General features: G+C 45.7%; 1 protein-coding gene across 2 annotated transcripts in view; it reads left to right on the top strand.

Moving 5' to 3' along the window:
• The first annotated feature begins 760 nt into the window (after positions 1-760).
• SALL1 (spalt like transcription factor 1) overlaps positions 761-19,335 on the top strand; it is a 29,958-nt gene continuing 11,383 nt past the window's right edge. The window contains exons 1-2 of one of the 2 annotated variants that reach the window (XM_026036466.1): positions 761-776; positions 16,995-17,084. In XM_026036466.1, the coding sequence (XP_025892251.1) occupies positions 17,012-17,084 (73 nt within the window). In that variant the 5' untranslated portion in view covers positions 761-776; positions 16,995-17,011. Of the gene's footprint in view, positions 777-16,774; positions 16,899-16,994; positions 17,085-19,335 lie in introns of those variants that run through there. The other variant, XM_026036465.1, reaches the window with a different exon arrangement.

Genomic DNA, 19,335 nt, shown 5'->3' with positions numbered 1-19,335 from the left:
ACTGTATCGTTTCATATGATGCACTGGAAAGAAATACATTGTGAATGAGTTGCCAATAGCACAGCTTCCCTGGCTTAATGCAGGAAATGATCCAACTGAAATGTACTGGCAAAATACATCATCTTTTTTTTTTTTTTTTTTTTTTTTGCTTTCAATTTCTTGGGGGGCGGGGGAAAGGTTGTCTGAGGAGACACAAATATGTAAAAACAAAAAGACCTCCCAGGCTGACTTGAAATATGTTCAAACTACACATCCACTCCCTGCTCCCTAGAACCCAGTAAATATTTCTTTGGCCCCACAAAACATTTTACTCTGAACCCAGGAAACCTCAGATTGACCTTGGAAATAAGATTCCTCATTTCCAAAGTAAATGTCTCAGCCACACTACTGGAGGAGTTGCACTTTCCTGATTGAAACACATAAAACTTGTCTCTTTTGGCAAACCGGGTAGATTATGCTGTGGGGAGCTAGCTGTTTTCCTAATTAACTGACTACAGGCACTTTCAAAATCTCTTTCTCAACTTTTATACTCTATTACAATGGTGGTGTCAAGATTAAAATATCTTTTAGGCCAATAGGGACCAGGTTTAGCCAGGAAAGGCACTAGAGTGTATCTCAATGGAGGTGTGCTGACCTATCCTGCCAAGCATCTGGTGCATGTTGCTACAGATACTTTGTTCTGTCTTCTCTTCAGGTTGTGCTGGATGGCTTTGCCACAGTTGATACCATTGGATCCTTTTAGCCTAACTTGAATCTCCTGTGAGATTTCACATCGCGTAAGTCTGGGTTTAATTATCTTTGTCAATTTGTTTTCTTCTGATATTTTTCTCATGTCAACTGTATTAACTCTTCTGTCACCAAGACAAGATCTCATATCCTCAGTGGGATATAAATGAAAATATGAAAATCTTTGATGTCATCTTCTGACAGCACATCTGATTCAGGTTCAGGTGTGAATTTCCCAGTTACCATTTCTGTGCAGGGAAGTAAACGTGCTTGTTCACTATAGAAAGTAGGGACGTAGAAGGCCTGAAATTCCTCTTCTGAGGAAAAACTGATGTCTGTCGACTGATGCTGAAAATCGCTGTGACCATAGCCAGCTTCTTAATATCATAACCGCTTCCAGGATCTCAGACACAATTGTATGTTATAAGTAGTCTTACTAAAACCAAACCAAGGCAGCAGAGATGGATAGTTTGATTGGCACCTACCACGTTATTTGGATTAGGTATTAAATCAACAGGGATAGTGCTTTTCCTAAATGGGCATTCTGGCCGTGCAGACCCCAGAGCAGCCTTGCTCCCTGGCTGGGTCTGCAGACATTGCTGGACCCCACATGTGCTCAGGGTCCCCAGGCTTGCAGGACATGGCCGTGTGGTGCAGATTTAAGAGCGCTGTGGGGCTCGGGTAATATCCCTGTATCGGAAAGAGTGAACCTTTGAACTTTCTTCATTTTCTGATACGACCCCAAGCCCCAGATCTATCAAAACAAAATGGAACAAAGGGCCCTGATCACTTTCATTCATTCTGTTTTCTGGTTTTGCACTAAGCTGTAAGCAAAGCAGGCATTTTACCTATAAACAGATGGTAGAAAATTCGGTTGAGGTTTTCCCACATTTGATGAACACACATCAAGTCCATTTACATAAGCATGGAAAATATTAAAATGACTACCAGCTCTGCGCCGGGTTGGACACCTGGAGCGCGTGGCTGCCAGCAAGCTCCTGAGGTGGGATATTCTGGCACCGTTGTGGTTCTGGGGATTGGGCCATTTTTGACTCAGGTTATTGCATCTTTTGACACCTGAAGACATGTTCACCTCTGACCCAGAAACATCTGCAACGTCAAACTATAAAAAAGGGAATTGAAATGTGGCCCTTTTTTTCCGTAACTGTTATTTTTATTTTCTATTGGAAAGGGTTTTAAAAGGCCTATGAAATATAAAATTGCTTTTTTTGCTGTAGTTGCAAAACTCATTTCACTTTTTATCTGCGATGCGCTTGCAGTGAATTTCCAGAGTTGAAGAACTGATCCCCAGGCCCCGTGTTAGGGAAGGCCCAGAGCCCAAAGCCCTGAGCAGGGGAGCGTTCTGCACCCCTCTGCATTCGGGCCAGCCCCTGCCTCGTCCTCCCACCTGCCTGTCAGCCAGACAGTCCCTGCCCAGCTGCGTTGTCTGCTGTGCTTGCACAGTTGCATTTTCCTTCCTGAAATTTGGGTCATTTCTTTGTTTGTTTTCCTCACCAGGCTGCTCTGACATGGCCCAGCACCAGCCCTTCTAGGCCAGAGAGGTGGCTGCAGTCCTGTGTGAGACCCTAGATTAGCACAGCGCTTAGCTGGCGCCTAGTTTATATTCACATAGTTTTTTTTTACATAATCTTGCCTGCTAATTTTTAACAAAAAAAAAAAAAAGAAAAAAAGAAAAAAAAGAAAAAAAATTGAGCTGGAACTTTTCTGTATCTCTTTGCCTCTCTGTGGAATGAATGCATGTTTAATGGTGGAATGTAAATATTTTTGGATGAATGATGCTAGAGAATTAGCCAGAACTATTATTTTGACTTTTAGCCATGGTATAACACGGTCAATTTTGCCTTTCATTTAATGTGAGAGGTAGTATAGAGGGCAGAGCGACATAGTATGTTGATAGATGGGGTATTGCTGCGGCTGAGTTTGCCAAAATTAACACATTTCCCTTTGGAAAAAAAAAAACTTTGAAAAAGTTTCTCTTTTTTGAGTGCACGCATTTTATGTTAGAGCCTTAGAGCTGATTCTGTCTCTCCTAAGTTATAAACTCTTATGGATGTACCATAAAGATGTCCACCTAATGCACAGAAAAGCAGATTAATTGATCACAGTAATATATTCTTATCCACTGAATAAGAGCATTCCACACATTGTTTCTTGTTTTGTTTCTGGCTTGTAAATCTTCATTGTAGGATACAAATGAAAATGACCCAAATATGTATTATTTATGAATAGGACTCTCAGATATTATGCTTTAGATTGATTGTGTTAGACAGGATATAACAGAAGCACAATAAGTCAATGAAAAATAAAAAGCAGCAAAAATGTTTCATGCTAAAAATGTAGTTTCAGTGACATCCCTTATATAAAGGACATTTCCAACACATTGACATTTATATTTATCATGGCTGTGCGTGTGATTTACAGTTGTCTGAGGCACTGAATATCAGGAATATCCATGCACATACACACCCGTTTTGAATGATGGTAAGTCATAGACGGTTGCATTGCCCCTTATATAACAAGCTTTCTCCCCCCTGCTTTTTATTCTTCTTCTCTAGCTTGCGGGAGGCGAAGGAAGCAGTAGATCAATAGGGTGTCTTGACTGAAGTTGCCTGCAGCAGTTCCATTTCTCAGACTGGACACTGATGCTAACTATCAATAGCAATAAGAGGCTGTCTCAGACAGAATTAAGGCTCCTTCTTCTGCATGGCTGTCTGGTGCTTGCTGATAAACATCTGGTGCACAGGATTGCAACAAATAAACCATTTCAAGTGTGCAAACTAGCCACTGTCATTCTTCCTATTGATACTTGCTCTGGGGTGAAGGGGATGCGAGTTATTTTCATAGGGCTAATAGATACACATTAGATAAGGATACAGATGGATAATAGTACAAAGGCATAATGCTATAAAGCTTGGAAAGAACATTGATGAAATTCTCTGTGCTCCTGTAGAAACCCTCAGACGACAAAAGACAAAAATATTGACTTATTACTACTTAAGAGAAGCTAGAATCAAATTTAACCGTTTATTAACCTCTGATTTTTAGAAGAATGTTACAAAATATCCTGCCAAGGTATTTTATCAGGCTGTTACTCCTTTTTACTACTCCTCTGGATTTGCAAATTTAGTCTGTAGATAGAAACTAACGAGGCTGGATGCAGCTGTGAGATGGATGTGGATCTTGGACACCATCATGGTCCCCTGTCATTAAAGCTGAACTATACCCCTAGTAGCATTGCTAATTTTGAATGAACTGAGCCTCTTTAGTCTCCCTCCCTTCAGCAGATCAGTTGGGTAGCTTTGTGGTGCTTTCCTTGCTTTTAGCCTGACTAAGGATGAAGAATCACATTCCTGGCCCCTACACATGAAACCCCCATTAAAACACCCTGCCCCAGATATTCTTAGGGGTAAGTCCCATTATAACTCTGCTTCAGGTAGATCCCAGGAGTGTTATGCTAGTTTACATGAAATGAAGAGCTCATACACCAGTCAGGTGTGTGTATGGGGAGGGTCTTTGATATTTGTTTTAACGGCCTGGGAAAAGTGGTTCAGACCATCTGCTCCTCTGAATCATCAGAACTTCATATCCTCCCTCTGGTTGCACCAGCCGCTCACAGGAGCGAGCAAATCAGCTCTGAGAGGTCTGCAACATCATGTGAAGTGATGATTTGTAGGAAGGCACTATATAATCTTCCTATAGGCTAAGATTATTTTTAAAATGGTTCAGATGTTGCTTAATTTTAATTTAAGGTGGTTGATGAGAAAAAAAAATTAGGGCTTCCAGATTTTATGGGGAAAAATAACAATAATCAATAACCCTACTAAAAAATATTAGCTCCTGAAGACTCCTGAATATACATCTGTGAATACATGTATTGGCTTTAGAGGAAGTCAGAATGTTGCCATACATTTAATATAGGGAGGAAAAAAAAAAAAAAGAGAGAGAGAGAGAGAGAGAAAAAAGAAAAAGAAAACAACTATAACTTGTGAATTAATCATTCACTGACATTTTACTATTTTTTGGTCTCTGTACCACACTGTGATCAGATGTGTGTGCCTCGTAAGAGCAGCATGGGGACTGAACAGTTAATATGTGTACATTGCTCAGAGTCACTGCTGTTATTAATTGTCCTCCACTATAGAAAATGCACATTTAACGTTAATACAATGATTAGCGAGACAGAGCATGCAGTTTCTAGTTAGGGAAGCTGGAATTTCAGAAATAGCTTGGCTCTTCACTTTGATTACTTTCTGGCTAGAAAGTTGGAGTCAAGCTAATTCATTTTGTAAACATTATGGGTCATTCATGTACAACACATTGCACAAACCAGGGTAGTACACTCAGACTGGTGCAAGTTCAAAAGTCTAGATGAAAATTACTGTTACATTTTACATAGTGTAATCCCTGTACAACATAAGAAGGACCTGATCTGTAGTCTTTCCTTGGGCAAAATTCCTACTCCAAAAAAAAGGTGCATTTCCTTTGGAAAGGTGAACTGATAAGGTTCCAGATTGTTTGGGGATGAGCAATCCACTCCTGCACCCTGAGAGTTAATGTCCAACAAATATTTATACAGCTCAGGGATACCGCTGGAGCCTCAACATTTCAGCACAAATATTAGGCCGCAACCTCAGCTTGTATAAATTGACGTAGTCCCGTCGACTTCAGTGGCATTACAGTGATTTATAAGAGCTGAAGTCCTCGCTGCTTTTATTTTTTGCTTGGTGCCTCTCACAGAGGCTGCAGAGGAACTTAATTTTGAAGTAAAGAGCCAAAAACAAGCTCTTCATCCTATGAAATTCTCTGTCTAATTTTAAGAGAGGTTCAGCAAAAAGGAAAACGTATTCTAGGGGTGATTGTGACTTTTTTTTCTGTGGCATATCAGTACTGCACTGAATTTGGGATGCTAAGGAAGAAAGCCATTTGAAGAAGTAATAGTCTTTTTTTTTTATTAAAAAAAAAAAAAAAGTTTATTGAATCTGGGTTTACTGCTCCCACTGATGAACTCCATTGTGTCTGTTAGTCTTAACAACAGTTATAACAAGATATAAGCACACAATTGTGTATTATAATATTTGTTTCTTAGTGTCAATAAGCCAGAATTCTTTTAGGGAATATGAAGCCTTCATTTTCTTTTCCAGTTATTCAAGACAGGAAATACTAGTAAAGCGCTTTTTTTTTTTTTTTTTTTTTCTCTCTCTTCTTCCCCCTTCAATGATAAGTGACTTGAAGCTGGAGACAGAGAAATAGATTACATTACATATTTTCTACACAAACATAGGGATTAATTTAAATGATTCCCCTAAATCTAAATAACTGGAGTTTTTGACAGCCTTTGAAGTTTAATGAATGTTTATCCTTTCCATCGAGTATAGGTTTTGGGACACCCTGCAGGACCACTAAAACAAGATGATCTAAGCTATTTATATAAAATAAGCCAAGCCAAGATGTTTGTATTAATATTGTAAAGAAAATGTAAGTATTTGCAAAATAACTAATATTTTCTTTAACAAATTATAAGTAACACAAAGTTGTTCCCAGTATGCTGTTGATGTCTACAGCTTAGGGCCTATACATTAGCTATAATATTGATGATTTTAAAGTAGACTTGATACAGAGCAGGTCTCCTCTTTAGCATGTGTGCTCACCCAGGTCCAGCTTCTACTCTCTTGGGGATACACAAACAAAAAAAAAAAAAACACTAGCTTTGCTCTTATCTTTCACAATAGATTTGGAATTCCTTTTAAATGCCTCTTATCAAACCCGACAAGAAGTACCTATTACTTAGGGACATTTCAATGTGTGTTTTCAGTAGAAGAAAATTAAATCAGATCATGAGATGTAATAAAGCAGACATAGGATTTCCAAATACGTTTTATTTCCTTCATGGTTAATTCTTGAAGTGCACTCCTGAAATGCTGCATAAATGTAAAAACTGGTTTGCCTCTGATGACTGAGACTGACTAAAACAGTAGTTAATATTCTTGGAGATATTTAGCTCCTGATAACTCAATCATACAGACATTGTCTGATTTTTTTCCTTGTGGGCCATTTTTACAAAGTACAAAAAAAATACCTTGAAAACTAGATATTTTTATATCTAAAATTCACAGCATGTCTTGCTATTAAATTGCCACTTGAGAGGCCTTTTTTAAATTTCATTGAAAATGCATATTAAATCAAGGTGATAGACACATGTAATGTAAAATGTCTGTCAACAATTAGAATCCCATTTGGAAGTTTGTAAAGCATAACAATTTAAAATGAATTTAGATTGAGAAGGAAAGTTTTAGCTTGCAGTACTGCAGTTTTGTGAAGCACAAATTCAAGTTCTTGGCCCTTTCTGGAGCAAAAGAGAAATTAAAAAAAAAAAAAAAAAAGTGCTTCTAATGCACTTAATCCACCATCATGGGTCAGTCAAATGCTTTCATTCTCTCCACAATAAATTCCAAATTATGCCAATGGTTTGATTTGAAAAGATCCAAGAAAGTAGTAAACATACAAATAGGATACTCGGAAGTGAAAAGGTGCTGGCCTGTCATTTCCAAGGAACCTGGAGCACTCTGCGTTTTAGCTACCCTATAAATCTGTGTGCTATATATTGAAAAGTGCAGTTGTTTTGGTTGGGATAGACTAAATCCCTATCCAGTAACATCCATGTGGTTTGAAAAGATGCCTTGAGGGAAACTTCACAAAATTTCCCTTGTATTCTTCAGAGACGATGACAAGTTTTATACACAAACCTCCTGGGCTCCGGAAATGGCAGGATCCAGGCAAACAGGCCCGGAGGAGCACGGCGGGCGGGTGCCTCCGAGGCGGCCTTGGCCCTGCCTGTGGCATAGCAGCCTCCACGAGGACCTGCCCAGCTGAGCAGGGACCGGGAGCAGCACTGGGAGCTGGTCCTGGACCAGGACCGAGCACGGACAGGGCTTTGCTGGGGAGGGACACGGAGATGGGCTCCAGAAAGCAGCAGCCGCCCTCAGTCTTCTCCTGCTTGGTGAGCCAGAGCCTCAGCTCCGAGCTCTGGGGCTCGGAGTAAGAAATCCCTCCAGGAAGGGAACCGTTCTCTCCTCCACAGCAGAGCATGGAGCTGTTTAGGCAGGAGTCTTCACAAGCAGGTCAGGAAGCGGCCTGTGAAAAGATCGTGTTTAAAAACACTGGATGGAGGCCTCTGTGCTCCCTGGCCACTAGCGATATAGACTGGGTTACGTGTCTGCGGTGCAAAACTTGTCCTCGCAGTCAGATTTTCCCAAAATGTGGGGTTTAGCAGGATCTGGGTTTAGATCAGGGTTGATGGCTAATATTTACTGAATACAATGTAAACAGCTAGCATATGGTTTGCTATAAAATGAACGTAATTTTAATTCACTTCACGTTTTGTAGTATATATTTATCTTTATAATGGGCATGTTTCCAAGCAATATTCCAAAATGCCATCTTTTTACTCCAAAATTAGTATAATCTTGAAGCGTAGGACAACACATCCCCTGTAGTGATACATGACACCTTTAACCAGATACATCCCCAGTACTGATATGTTTATGTATAATTCTCCCAGATTAAATTCTGGCCATTTCTAGACAGTTATCACTTTGATTTTTTGGGCGTGACAATAGGGAAGCAAAAAAGTAAGAAATGTAAAGCGAATTCTTCACTTCATTCCTGAGCGGAGAGACGATCCCATGAGAAGTTTCTGTGCTATGTTACAGATTACATTTATTACAAAAATAATTGCGTGCCATCACAGTAAGTGGATGCCTATTACCAGTAAAGGTTTTTGTCTTTGGTTATCTAGTATTTATATCCTCTTTGAATAATCCCTTTGAAGAGCCAAGATTACCTGTGATTAATAGATTTAAACAGGTGGTTTAAGGAGCTGTACTCCTAAAATGTCATAGTCGCTTTGCTTAGAGAAGCAGTGAGTTCTTTCCCAGTCGCACGGATGCCAGCAAACAGATTCCTGCAGGCTTCCCCGCCGACGGCAGCCAGCACCAGTTACAGGGGGTTGTTGCTCTAGGCAAAACATTAAACGCAGGCCCCTCGCAATGCACAGTCTCGGCACAGGGAAGTGTTACTAAACATTTTGCAGCCCTACGCAGCCGCCTGCTCTGTCTGGCCGGGGATGGCAGCGCTCCCCTGAATGTAGATTTGCCTATCTCTCGCCCATTAGGCTCACGTCCGTCTCACTTTTTACCTTTGCACGGAGTTTACCTAATTGCTTCTGCTCAGTGTGACTCCCATCACGAACACAGTTAGGGCTTGTCCTACCTTGGAGTAATCCATTACAAGGGGGGCAAGGGAGCAGCAGGTCTGGCAATCCTCAGAGAACAGTGCTGGGTGAAATTGAATTTTGCTATTAGAAAATTCGAGGAGTGAAACAAAGAGTAAATGATAGTGTTTGAACAGAGTGCGTGCAGCAATGTTATTGTATTTTGAGATTACATGTGCGATGTCAGAGAGGACAGTACTGAAGGGGGAGGAGGGAACGAACGATATTTATCCTTTGTTTAATTCCACTTAATTCACTACATTTATAATGCATTTGGCTCTCTGTTTTCATGAAACTGTTATTCTTAAATATGATAGCTTTGCTTGTGCTTTCATGCAGCCTAAAAGTGGAAGTTGCTTCAGCTGCAGAAGGCGGCAGGTTGAGGGAACTTTTTAGAGAGAGCAAGTGACTTCAAGCCCTGCAACGTATGGGAGTGCAAAGGTTTGCCACTATCAACTGAACATACTAACAGGAGACGTCTTACCCTGAGGTATGTTATTTGCATGCTAATAATTGTCACTGGTGGCTTCTTGAGACCTTTGTTCTATAGAGCAGTTGTTTATATTCATCTGTAGTTAGTAATGGGCCTGATTTGGCACACACACACAAATACAGCTCCTCTCAGAAATCAGTTTGTATAGACTGGGGGCTTAGACACATATTTTATTTGCAAACAGCTGGAACAGCTTAAGTCACCATACCACGCACTGTTGCCCCATGCCAGAGATTTCCATCCCTTACTGGCGTAACGTGTCATGCAAAGGTTTTTACTAATGCTAGCGCGAAGCGGACTGGGAATGCTCCCCGCTCCTTACCCCAACTGAGCTGCAGCCCAGGTATCTTCCAGGTGGGTGATGCCAGCCAGCTCTGGGCAGCGGACTGACATGTTCAGTCCTTCTAGTTAGTTCCTGCTGGGAATTTGCTCCTGTGCAGTTATAGACTGAAAACCTGCCCATGCTACTGTGTCACTGCTCTGCTTGCTGCACCAAGAGGACTTTGGGTACTTGGGCTTGGGTGCATCTGAAAGCAAGAAAAGCGGCTTTTTGTGGACCCAGAAATGCATATGTGAGGCATTCTGCATCTGAACAAGGAGATCTGGAGTAAGCACTGGTGTTGGAGTCAAGTTTTTCCTAGATGTTCTATGTCATCCCATGTTCAAGTGCCATTCTCCCCTTTTTCTCTGCCCGGTGCGATACGACAGAATGAAGTTGTGATAGCTGAACCGGCACGCGCTGGGGCTATATTTGTCTTTGCATGTATGGCTTTACACCTATTGCCTTCAGTGCGATCTGAAGCTTACTGAAGCCTGAAGTTCCCATTTGGGCAGCGTTCCTTGGGTGCCTGTGGCTACAAGTGAGCTCAGATTAGCTTAATCTTCTATAGAGTCCTGGGCAAGAGCCAGCTAGACTTCAGAGCACTACATGCAACACACAAATAAACATGTTCTGCAATCCTGGAAACTTCATTTGAAATGGAAATTACTGTTCCTCGAAGAAGGGCTACCAAGCAGAATATGTAACTCCGAGTGAAATTCAAAAAATAGCTTGTACCACCATGCTAATAGTGGTGGTAAGTGGGCACTTACCGTACAAAGGATGTAAGGATAGAGAACGTGTTGCTAACCCCAAATCTGGTTTATGAAACTGCATGGAAGGGTCTTTTTGAAGATTGCTTTGCTGAATTTCATTACTTGAGCTCTACTCGGGGAAGGAAAGGAAAGTTTTGTCTTCTAACTGTAAGAGCTTGGGCTTACGGAGCAGTAGTTATCAAGGCCATCTCTGGATCATGGTGGTTGATGTAGTATCTGCTGATAGTTCAATGACAGCTGGCTGGCAACCAAGAGCTTAACTCTTCCCCGCCTTTCCAGCTGCAGAATTATTTTTTAAGAGACGGGAAACTCAGAGTTACCTTTTGGGGTAGGCAGTTGCTGCTGTTGCTGCTTGAATGTTAAATTATCACAAATGGGGGGAAAAAAAAAAAAAAAAAAAAAAAAAAAGCTGCAAAACTGCAGCCAGGGCAGAAGATCGGTCTGTGAGGAAATGGGCTCCCCCCAAGCTACAGGAAAACGTGCTCACAGGTCAGTCAGTGAATGTATTTGCACGTGGGGGGAAACACATTGCCAGTGCAGAGCGGTTCTGTTAGCAGAGTGGGCGCGAAGGCGCCCTGCTCGGCGCGCGTGGAAAGCAGCTCGTGTGACGTTCGCCTTAGCGAAACCCGCGGCTGCCAAGCCCGCTTCGTGCGTCGATGCCGAGTGTGACAGTTTGCACATTGTAAACGCCATATGTTAATCAGGGCACCCCTATATTATGCAAATAAAACGTGTACTTACAAATTCTTCCACTGTGTCTGAATCAGAAATACATCACGGGAGCCAGTCGGGTTCTCGGTTTCATTTCATTAGTCATGAAATTTGGGACTGAGGCGGGCAACATTTCCCCTGAGGTATCAGACATGTTCATCCTGCAGTGGCTGCAGATTGTCCAAATTAGAATGAAACCTCAAAATGTAAATAAAAATGTGCACTCTATAAATCTGATTTGACAGGGAAAATCTATCTGTGACAACACGTTTTCCCTTGCTAGATGATTACCTCGTAAAAAAAATCATCTGTATATTACTAGACAATTGCCGTGTGAAATTTTGGCCTTGTATTTTTATTTTGACAAGCTATAGAAATTTTGCATAATTTAGTTAAAGGTAAGCAAATCCTAAGGGAATGCTTTTTTGAAGAGAACATTTTTTTCCTTAAAAATCCTGGAAAATATACCTCTCAGTCTTATTCCTTCATTTGCTTTTAAATGGCTCCTACCTCCATATTTTATACTATTTTAAATAGTGCTTTGATTAAAGAAATGATAGCTATGATGATTTAAAAAAAAAAATCCAAGCTAAGACTCATGAATATAATATACCCAGGTGCAAAGCAATTGTGACTGTGAAGTTTTCCTGATGTATAAAGACACTTCCCTGAAATCGAGATGTTTGGTGGAAAGCTTGCCTAAGAGCTACTTATATCTCATCATGTGTTTTTTTCCACTGTTGTTCATTTAACATGTACGTATTTCTGGGTTAATTTGTTTTGTTCTATTCAGAGGTGTTTCTGTGATGGGAGATACCACAATGTCTTTGGGAGCTGTTTCGACGGCCCAGAGTGTTTTTTAAACTTTGTGTCTAAGGCTGGAGAAATCTATTTCACTTCATTTCTACAATTCTTTGTTTTTAGTGGATGTACATTGCGGCTTTATGTAGCTTAGAGACACAGAGATATTAAGGGAAAAAATGGATATAAAGAGATGTGGCTTGTAGGAAAAGTTTCTCCTGTGGCATCAAATAAAATTCTTGTTCTCTATGGAAGTCACCCTATCCGTACTACTGACCACTGCCTGCCAACCCCCGGGGAGGTCTTTGACCTAAGCCTTCTTTCTGAAATGCCCTCTAATTTGTTTCATTAATCTGAAGGGGGGGGGGGGGGAAGTGTATAAAGAATAGAGTTGGATCTTGAGATTTGTAATCTTAAAGGAATTTTCTCAGGTGCTTTATAGCAAATTAAAGAAAATAGAACTTTAACACAAGAATTACACATTCTGCTCAAAAAAAAATCAAATAGAGGAAATAATGATAGTCTTTAGTGTGTGAGAGTATTTGTAGTTATTAGCACTCTGTTAGTTCTCTGTATATTCATGTAAAAAAAAGTGCACGGAAGTCTCCTGCAGTGCTGCGTATTTATCTTTCTGTACGTTTCTTTCTGCCTTAAGGGCTGTACATACAGACAGTTGCCTATACCCGGTGTGGGATATCGCTGGCAAAGGAATGAAGCGCAATGTAGGGATTTTTGTTGCTCGGTTTTAGCCCTCGCACCCGAATCAGACGATTTTCCGTCTAGCTTGTTTAGGTGATGATTTATACCTAAATTGACAGAGTCCTTCACAGGCATTTGTGTTAAATTCGCAGCAAACATATTTAATGCTCGCGTTGTAATAAAACAGCTAAAAGTGCAGATTAAAAAGATATGCAGAGAGGGCTCTGATTGATTGCGGGATTGATTTTACTACTTTTCCCGTAGGTGGGGAGTGACGGCTGTAAATCTCCCGATAATCATTTCCGAGGCACCTTCATCAATAAACTCAAAGGGACAGCGAAGTGTAAAAATTTGCCCACCATCAGGTTCAACAAAAGGCAGCAAATGTGTAAAGAAAGAAATGAATTAAATACCCGCCCCCCCCGGCTTGGCGGGCTGGGTTTTAGCCGTGGATCTCCCGGGGGGGGGCGGAATCCCCCTCCCCGCGGGCCGCGGAGCTTTGCGGGGAGCCGCGGGGGGGGAAGCTCCTTCTTCGACTTCTTCCCTTCGCCTTCAGCCCAGCCCGCGCTGCTCACGATTCAATTATGCGGCTAAAAGCCCGTGTTTGCGAGCAATGATCAATTATTAGTTGTCACTAATAATGGAGAAGGATTCAAGTCGCGTTCCCCCCCTCCTCCTTTTTTTTTTTTTTATTTATTTTTCTTTTTATTTCCTGATCATTAGGAAATGGGCAAAAAGGGGCAGAGAGCAGGGGCGGAGGGAGCGCGGGGGGTGGGGGATGCGCGGAGGCTCCGCGGCACCCGGGGCAGTTGCGCCCGCCGCTGCCTCCAAACTTTATTAGGGAGCGGAGCGCGGGATCCCAGCTGACTGCGGCAGCTGGAAGCCCCTAATTGCTGCCGTTTCTAAAATACGCGTAACCTGCGCTGGCTGAAAAACGCGGCTCGCTTTAGAGGTCAACTGGAGCGGTGTTTGGAAGTGTTGGGGCTGCGTATCTTTAAGTGAAGCGTGAAGGAAGATAGAAGGAGAAGAAGAAAAAAAAAATGGGGGGTGTCAGGGTGGGCAGCCACCCTATTAACTATCTAAAAAGCAGGTATTTTGTGGTGTGAAAATGCGAGTTTTCCAAGGAAAGCGCTTTCGTGCCGGCGCTCTAGTTCCCGTGCGAGCGCGGCGCGGTCGGGCCGGGTCGCAGCGCGCCGGGCAGCGCAGCCCGCCTGGCAAACCCGCTCCGGAGGTGAAAATTTGAAGAAAATATGAAAGCAATTGGATTTCCTCCCCCCCCCCCCCCCCGATCGTTATTAACGATGCATTATAACTAGATGGGGATTGTGCGGCTTTTAACCTCTGCGTGTTAAGGTTGTTGTGTCTGATCGCAAACCTTAATAACAATAATCCAGCCTCGCGCGTTGCATCTCATTGAAATCGTCTCGGAGCCGAATGAACTGCAAATTATCCCCTGTTTACAGTCCCCCTTCAGTGCTCATCTCAATGAACTGGAGATCGATCCCCACCACGGGTGTCTTCCAGCCAGGCTCATTTGCATCGAAGCGCATTAGAAAGCCTCCCACCTCCATTAAAAAGAATAATCCAGGGAAAAAAAATCTCCAAGGTGTGGCGGGGAGGGAAAAATATCTGTCACTGTCACTGGCAGCTTGGAGAGGGAAAACCCGAGAGCGGAGTATTTACGTTTGTGAACTCTCACAACTTCTGCTGGAGACAATGACATTTAATTGATGTATTGCTATCAACAACAATAAAGAGCGATTTTTCTCTAGCCCTGGAAATGCTGCTCTGCCCCCACCCTCTCCCCACCCCTGCCGGCCCCCAGTGCAGGAGAGAAAAACAAACAATAAATAATCAGGCGCTCCTGGATTAAATAGCGAACGTCGGTTCGTGTACTAGCGAGGGAGCAGAGAAACGAAAAAAAAAAAAAGAAAGTTGCAAAACTTCATTTCTGCAGTTTAATTTCTTCTTCTCTGATCTGCTGTTTTTCTCCCAGCTATTGCTGCTGCCTCTATTTTTTTTTTTTAATTACAGGTCCACGGCCGCTTTCTTTTTTCTTTTTGTTTTGGTTTTTTTTTTTTTTTTTTCCTGCCACCAAGCAAGGGTATTTGCGCCTCTGGAAAATTTGGTATTAAGCTTAATCGGCAAATGTATAATGAAATTATAAACGCGAATAACTTGGGGAGAGCGACTAGATTAGAAACCGTGGGAAGCTACTGGAGTGCTTGATACATTTCTAACTGCGGCCACAGATGTGTAAATAGATCCGCGTGGGTATTTCGCTGCATCTCCGCGTGCGCGGATCCGAGTGACTTGTGCGTGGCTCTGGGTTTGTGTCCTGCTGTGTGGTGACAGGCAGCGCCGGCCGTATCCATCTCTGCCGCAACATCTCTTTAAATATTCAGTGAAAAATAATGCCCTGTGAAGCACCACCTATAGCAACATTATTATCTTCATCCTTCAACATCATCCCCGCTGATGGCTCCGTTTGTCTTTGGCTCAGGCTGCGCTGCGCGGAGCGCTGCGGGCGGAGCGGCTCGTCCCGCGCAGACACCTGGAGCTCCCCGCGCTGCGGGCCGTTTGCTCGGCTGCTCTGGCGGCTCTCGAACTTTTTCGCCCCTCTTGCTCAACGTTTGGTGGGCTCTTTCGTTTAATAGCGAAGCGCAAAGGCGGGCGAGGCGGCTGCGCGCGGGAGGGTCCCTGCCCGCTCCGCTCCCGGGTTTTACCGGCTCATTTGAAATGGAAATGAGTTGGATCTGAGCAGCCCCGCGCTTTTCCGGAGAGTTTGCTAGTATTAATACGGGGAAAAGGAGCGACGCCTCCAGCCGCGTAAATAACGCGGGAAGGGCGCGGGGCGGCTCGGGTTGGAGGCCGCGCAGGCTCCACGCAACTCGCGTCGAGCAACTTTCCGCGCGCGGAGGGGCGCCGCATGCGCTGCCCGCGAGCCCTTCAGAGCTGCGCATTTTAGTTCAGCTCGGGGCATTTCTCATTCTCCGGGCCCGTCCTGGCATCGACGGCCGGGGAGAGCGTTTTGGTGCCCGACATCCCGCGTGGGACGACCGCTCCGCGCCTGGCCGCTCTCATCCTCTCCCCTCACTCCCACGGGGGAGTAGGAGAGCGCAGTTCCCTCGCGGCCGCTTCGCGCAGCGCCCGAAAGGCCAAGCTGGCTCCGTTCCGGCCCAGCTCGGGTTTTGCAGGCGGAATGCGGTCGCTCCGCAGCCGCGCGGGCCCGCGGAACACAGAAACAGGGAGCGCTGGCGGCGGGGCCGCTACGCGGAGCGGTCCGGCAGCCCTGGGGATTGACTCGGGGCGCAGCCAACCGGCGCGGCGGGGCGGAGCGGAGCGGAGCGGAGCGCGGGGCCGCCCGGAGCCCGTCCCGGCAGCGCGCGCGGTGCGCAGCGATCCGCGGCTTCCAGCGCCCTTCGCGGGGAAGGGGTAGCGGAGCCGTCCGTGGAAACGTGGGGGAAAAAAGAGGGGAGAAAAAGAAAGAAAACAAAAAAGAGCCCCAGCACCAGTAACAAAATCATCGAAACTTTCCGCGCGGCAGCGGGACAGAGGGAGCCGCGCAACGCTCTCCGCGGAGGCGCTCGCGGAGCTGCGCGCCCCGCTGGCGTCCCCGGCCCCGTGTCCTCCCTGCTCTCTCCCCCTGCTGCACTCAGGGCTTTTTCTTTTCTTTTTTTTTTTTTTTCCCCCTTCCTTCCTCCCCCCCCCAAAAAAAAGTGAAGCGCGGCGCGGGAGCGCGCGGGCGGGAGCCGGGGAGCCCGTCGGGGCTGCCGGAGGGCGAGGGGAGACACATTCCTATAGTAACCGGGACGGCGCGGTGCAGCCCCAGCTGGTTGCTAAGAGGGTTAAACTGTATCCAAACAGCTTTGGGGAAATCCAGCCCCTTCTCCTGCCACAGGGATCGACTCATTGGGTGGGAGCTGCGGAGAGACAAGGGGCTCCAGCAAATCAGCGCCTAATTGATTAAGGCGAGCTGGTTTGAATAGAGCTGGCCATGTGCCAATCGCCTTTCAAAGAGCCCCTCTATGATTAATCGCAATGCATTATTGATAATCATAATTATAGCAGGACACATGCGCGGTGCGCGGAGGACTGGGGCGGTTGGGGGGGGGGGGGAGGCTCGATTTCCGTAATTTTGAGAAGATTTTTTTTTAGTAATTTTTTATTCTGCCCCAGCTGATGTTTGAGCCAGCATGTCGCGGAGGAAGCAGGCGAAGCCTCAGCATTTCCAATCCGACCCCGAGCCGGCCTTATCCCAGCGCAATGGTGAGTTCTCCTCCGCTGCCGCCCGCACATTTTAACGCGAACACGCACGAAATAGAGTAACTTACCTCACCGGGCACCGCGCGGCCGGATCCGCCGAAGTTACGCGCGAGGGGGCGGGGGGTCCCCCCTTTTTTTTTTTTTTTTTTTGGTTTTTGGTCCTAGGCGATGGCTTTTATTTTATATTTTCAACTCCATAGTTTGTTTCTCGAACCCCCTCTACCCCGTGAATTTTACGCCTTTTCCCTCCCCCCTCGGTTTCCCTCCACACCCCTTGTTCTGCGCGGCGCGGTCGCGCAGCCCAAGGCTGTGGGCGCTGCGCGCCTCTCCGCGCAGCGCGCGCACAAAGCGGCGCTGGGGCCGCTGCTCGGGGCCGCGGGGCGGGCGGCCGCACTCCGGCCGCGCCGAGCGCTGCCCGCGGGCAGAAAAGTTGTGGCCGGGGCGGCCGGCGGGCTCGTCCCGGCGCGGGGCCCCGCAGCGCCGCGTTGCCTCTCGCTCCCGAGGGCTCTTTGCTTGTTTTCCTCTGTTTCTTTTCCTTTTTCTTTTTTTTTTTTTCTTTTTTTTTCCTCTCCCCTCGAGGCTGCCGTACGGCATAAGCGCCCGCTTTGTGTCCGCGGGCTTGGGAGCGGGTGAAATCCCTTTTCTCCCCCTCCCCTCTCGTCTCGCTCCCTTCCCCCTCTGGGGCAGGGGGTTGCGGGGAGTTTCGGCGCTGCTGGACGAGCCTCGACCTGCGCCGGCGACAAGTGGCCGCAGAGCAGAGCGGCTGCGCAGGTACCGGAGGCTCCGGGTGCGCAGCCCAGCGCGGAGCGGCCACCGAGTGGGAAGGGCCTCCCGGGGCAGCGCGGGGCCCTCCCGGCCGGGCCGTCGCTCGGGACACGGGTCCCGGCTCCGCGCGATAAATCAGCGGCCGGCGGGAAGCTCGGGGGCCGCTGCGTGCCCAGCTGCGGAGCCCTCGGCGCAAAATTACGCCCGGAGCCGCGGCCGCTGAGTCTGGTCCGGCCGAAACACCCCTTAAAGTGATTTGGTTCCCATTGGGTTCCTTCTGCCTCTTTTTTGTTTGTTTGTTTTTCTTTTTTTTTTTTTCTTTTTTTTTTTTTTTTGCTTAGTTCTGTGCGCTTTGGGGTGCGCTTGAGTGTTGCCGTTTGCTCGGCTTAATCCCCCTTCTCATCTCGCTGAACGCGCTCGCTTTTCTACCCCCATCTCACTTCTTCCTGAAGTTTCGAGCAGGAGTTGCGGAAAAGATTCCGTTTTTATTTGTCTCTCCCCGGCCTCCCACAAAAGAGTTGGGAAGTTCGGAAGGGAGCCGAGGAGGGCGAGGCTGAGGTGGAAATTGTCTCGCCGGGAGAGCAGACATGGATTTTCTCGCGTCTTCACTTGCTTTAACTGCGTCTTTTTGTTGGTGGTGAATGGGACAGATCCAAACATCTCAAAGTTTTTTTTTTTTTTCCTTTTTTTTTTTCTTTAAAGGGGGCATTTCCCCCCTTGTTTTGGTCTTTTGATCTGATTTTGCACATCGCTTCCCAGTGAAAGCCAGCGGGAGCGTGAGAGGGGAGCGTTAAACCCAGCGGCTTTCCTGCCTGTTGCTAAATGAGGTTCTCCAAGTAAGTTGGATTTTGCCTGAAATCGTAGCGTGGAAGTGCAAGTTTTTTTTTTCTCCAGTTTTACGTGGCAATTGTAAGTTAAAGAAGTAAATAACAAAGTTTCCTATTGCAGGGAAGTCGCGGGCAGAGCAGCGCGGCTCGGTGCGTGCTCGGCAGTGGCTCCCGCAGCCCCCCGCGCTGCCGGCCCCGCTCGGCGACATTCCCGGCACTCCCGGCCCTTCCTAGCCCCGGGAATTCAGCTCGGCCGCTCACTTAGCGCGGCACTGGGGCAGACCCTGCGTCGCCCGCCCTGGGAAGCCCTTGCAGGGAGCTGCTCCTCAGCAGAGTTTCAGTGAATGAAGAGAATAGCCCCGTGACATTTTTTTTCCATCTAATTTGAATTGCTGTTTGTAACTTTGTTATAGTCTCATATATACATATCCATAGAAGAAAAAGTTAATCGGTCTATAGCAGCATGTATTTATTTTTTGAACTCTTGCTTTTCTGAAAGTTCAAAGCCTGAGCAGTTCAATTTAACCAGGAAGAGTTTCCACTTAAAATGCATTTTTGGTGCAGGCAGTGGGTAAGTAAGTTTATCTGTCCCTCTGTCCTGTGAACATGGACATTTAAGAAAGTTTGCGCTGGATTAACCTGTGCAGGTATTGGATTCATTG

This window comes from Nothoprocta perdicaria, unplaced genomic scaffold (assembly GCF_003342845.1).
Source record: "Nothoprocta perdicaria isolate Ctin4 unplaced genomic scaffold, notPer1 scaffold_18, whole genome shotgun sequence".
Taxonomy (NCBI): domain Eukaryota; kingdom Metazoa; phylum Chordata; class Aves; order Tinamiformes; family Tinamidae; genus Nothoprocta; species Nothoprocta perdicaria.
The sequence above is the reverse complement of the archived record's forward strand: the minus strand, read 5'-3'. Positions and strand labels throughout refer to the sequence as shown.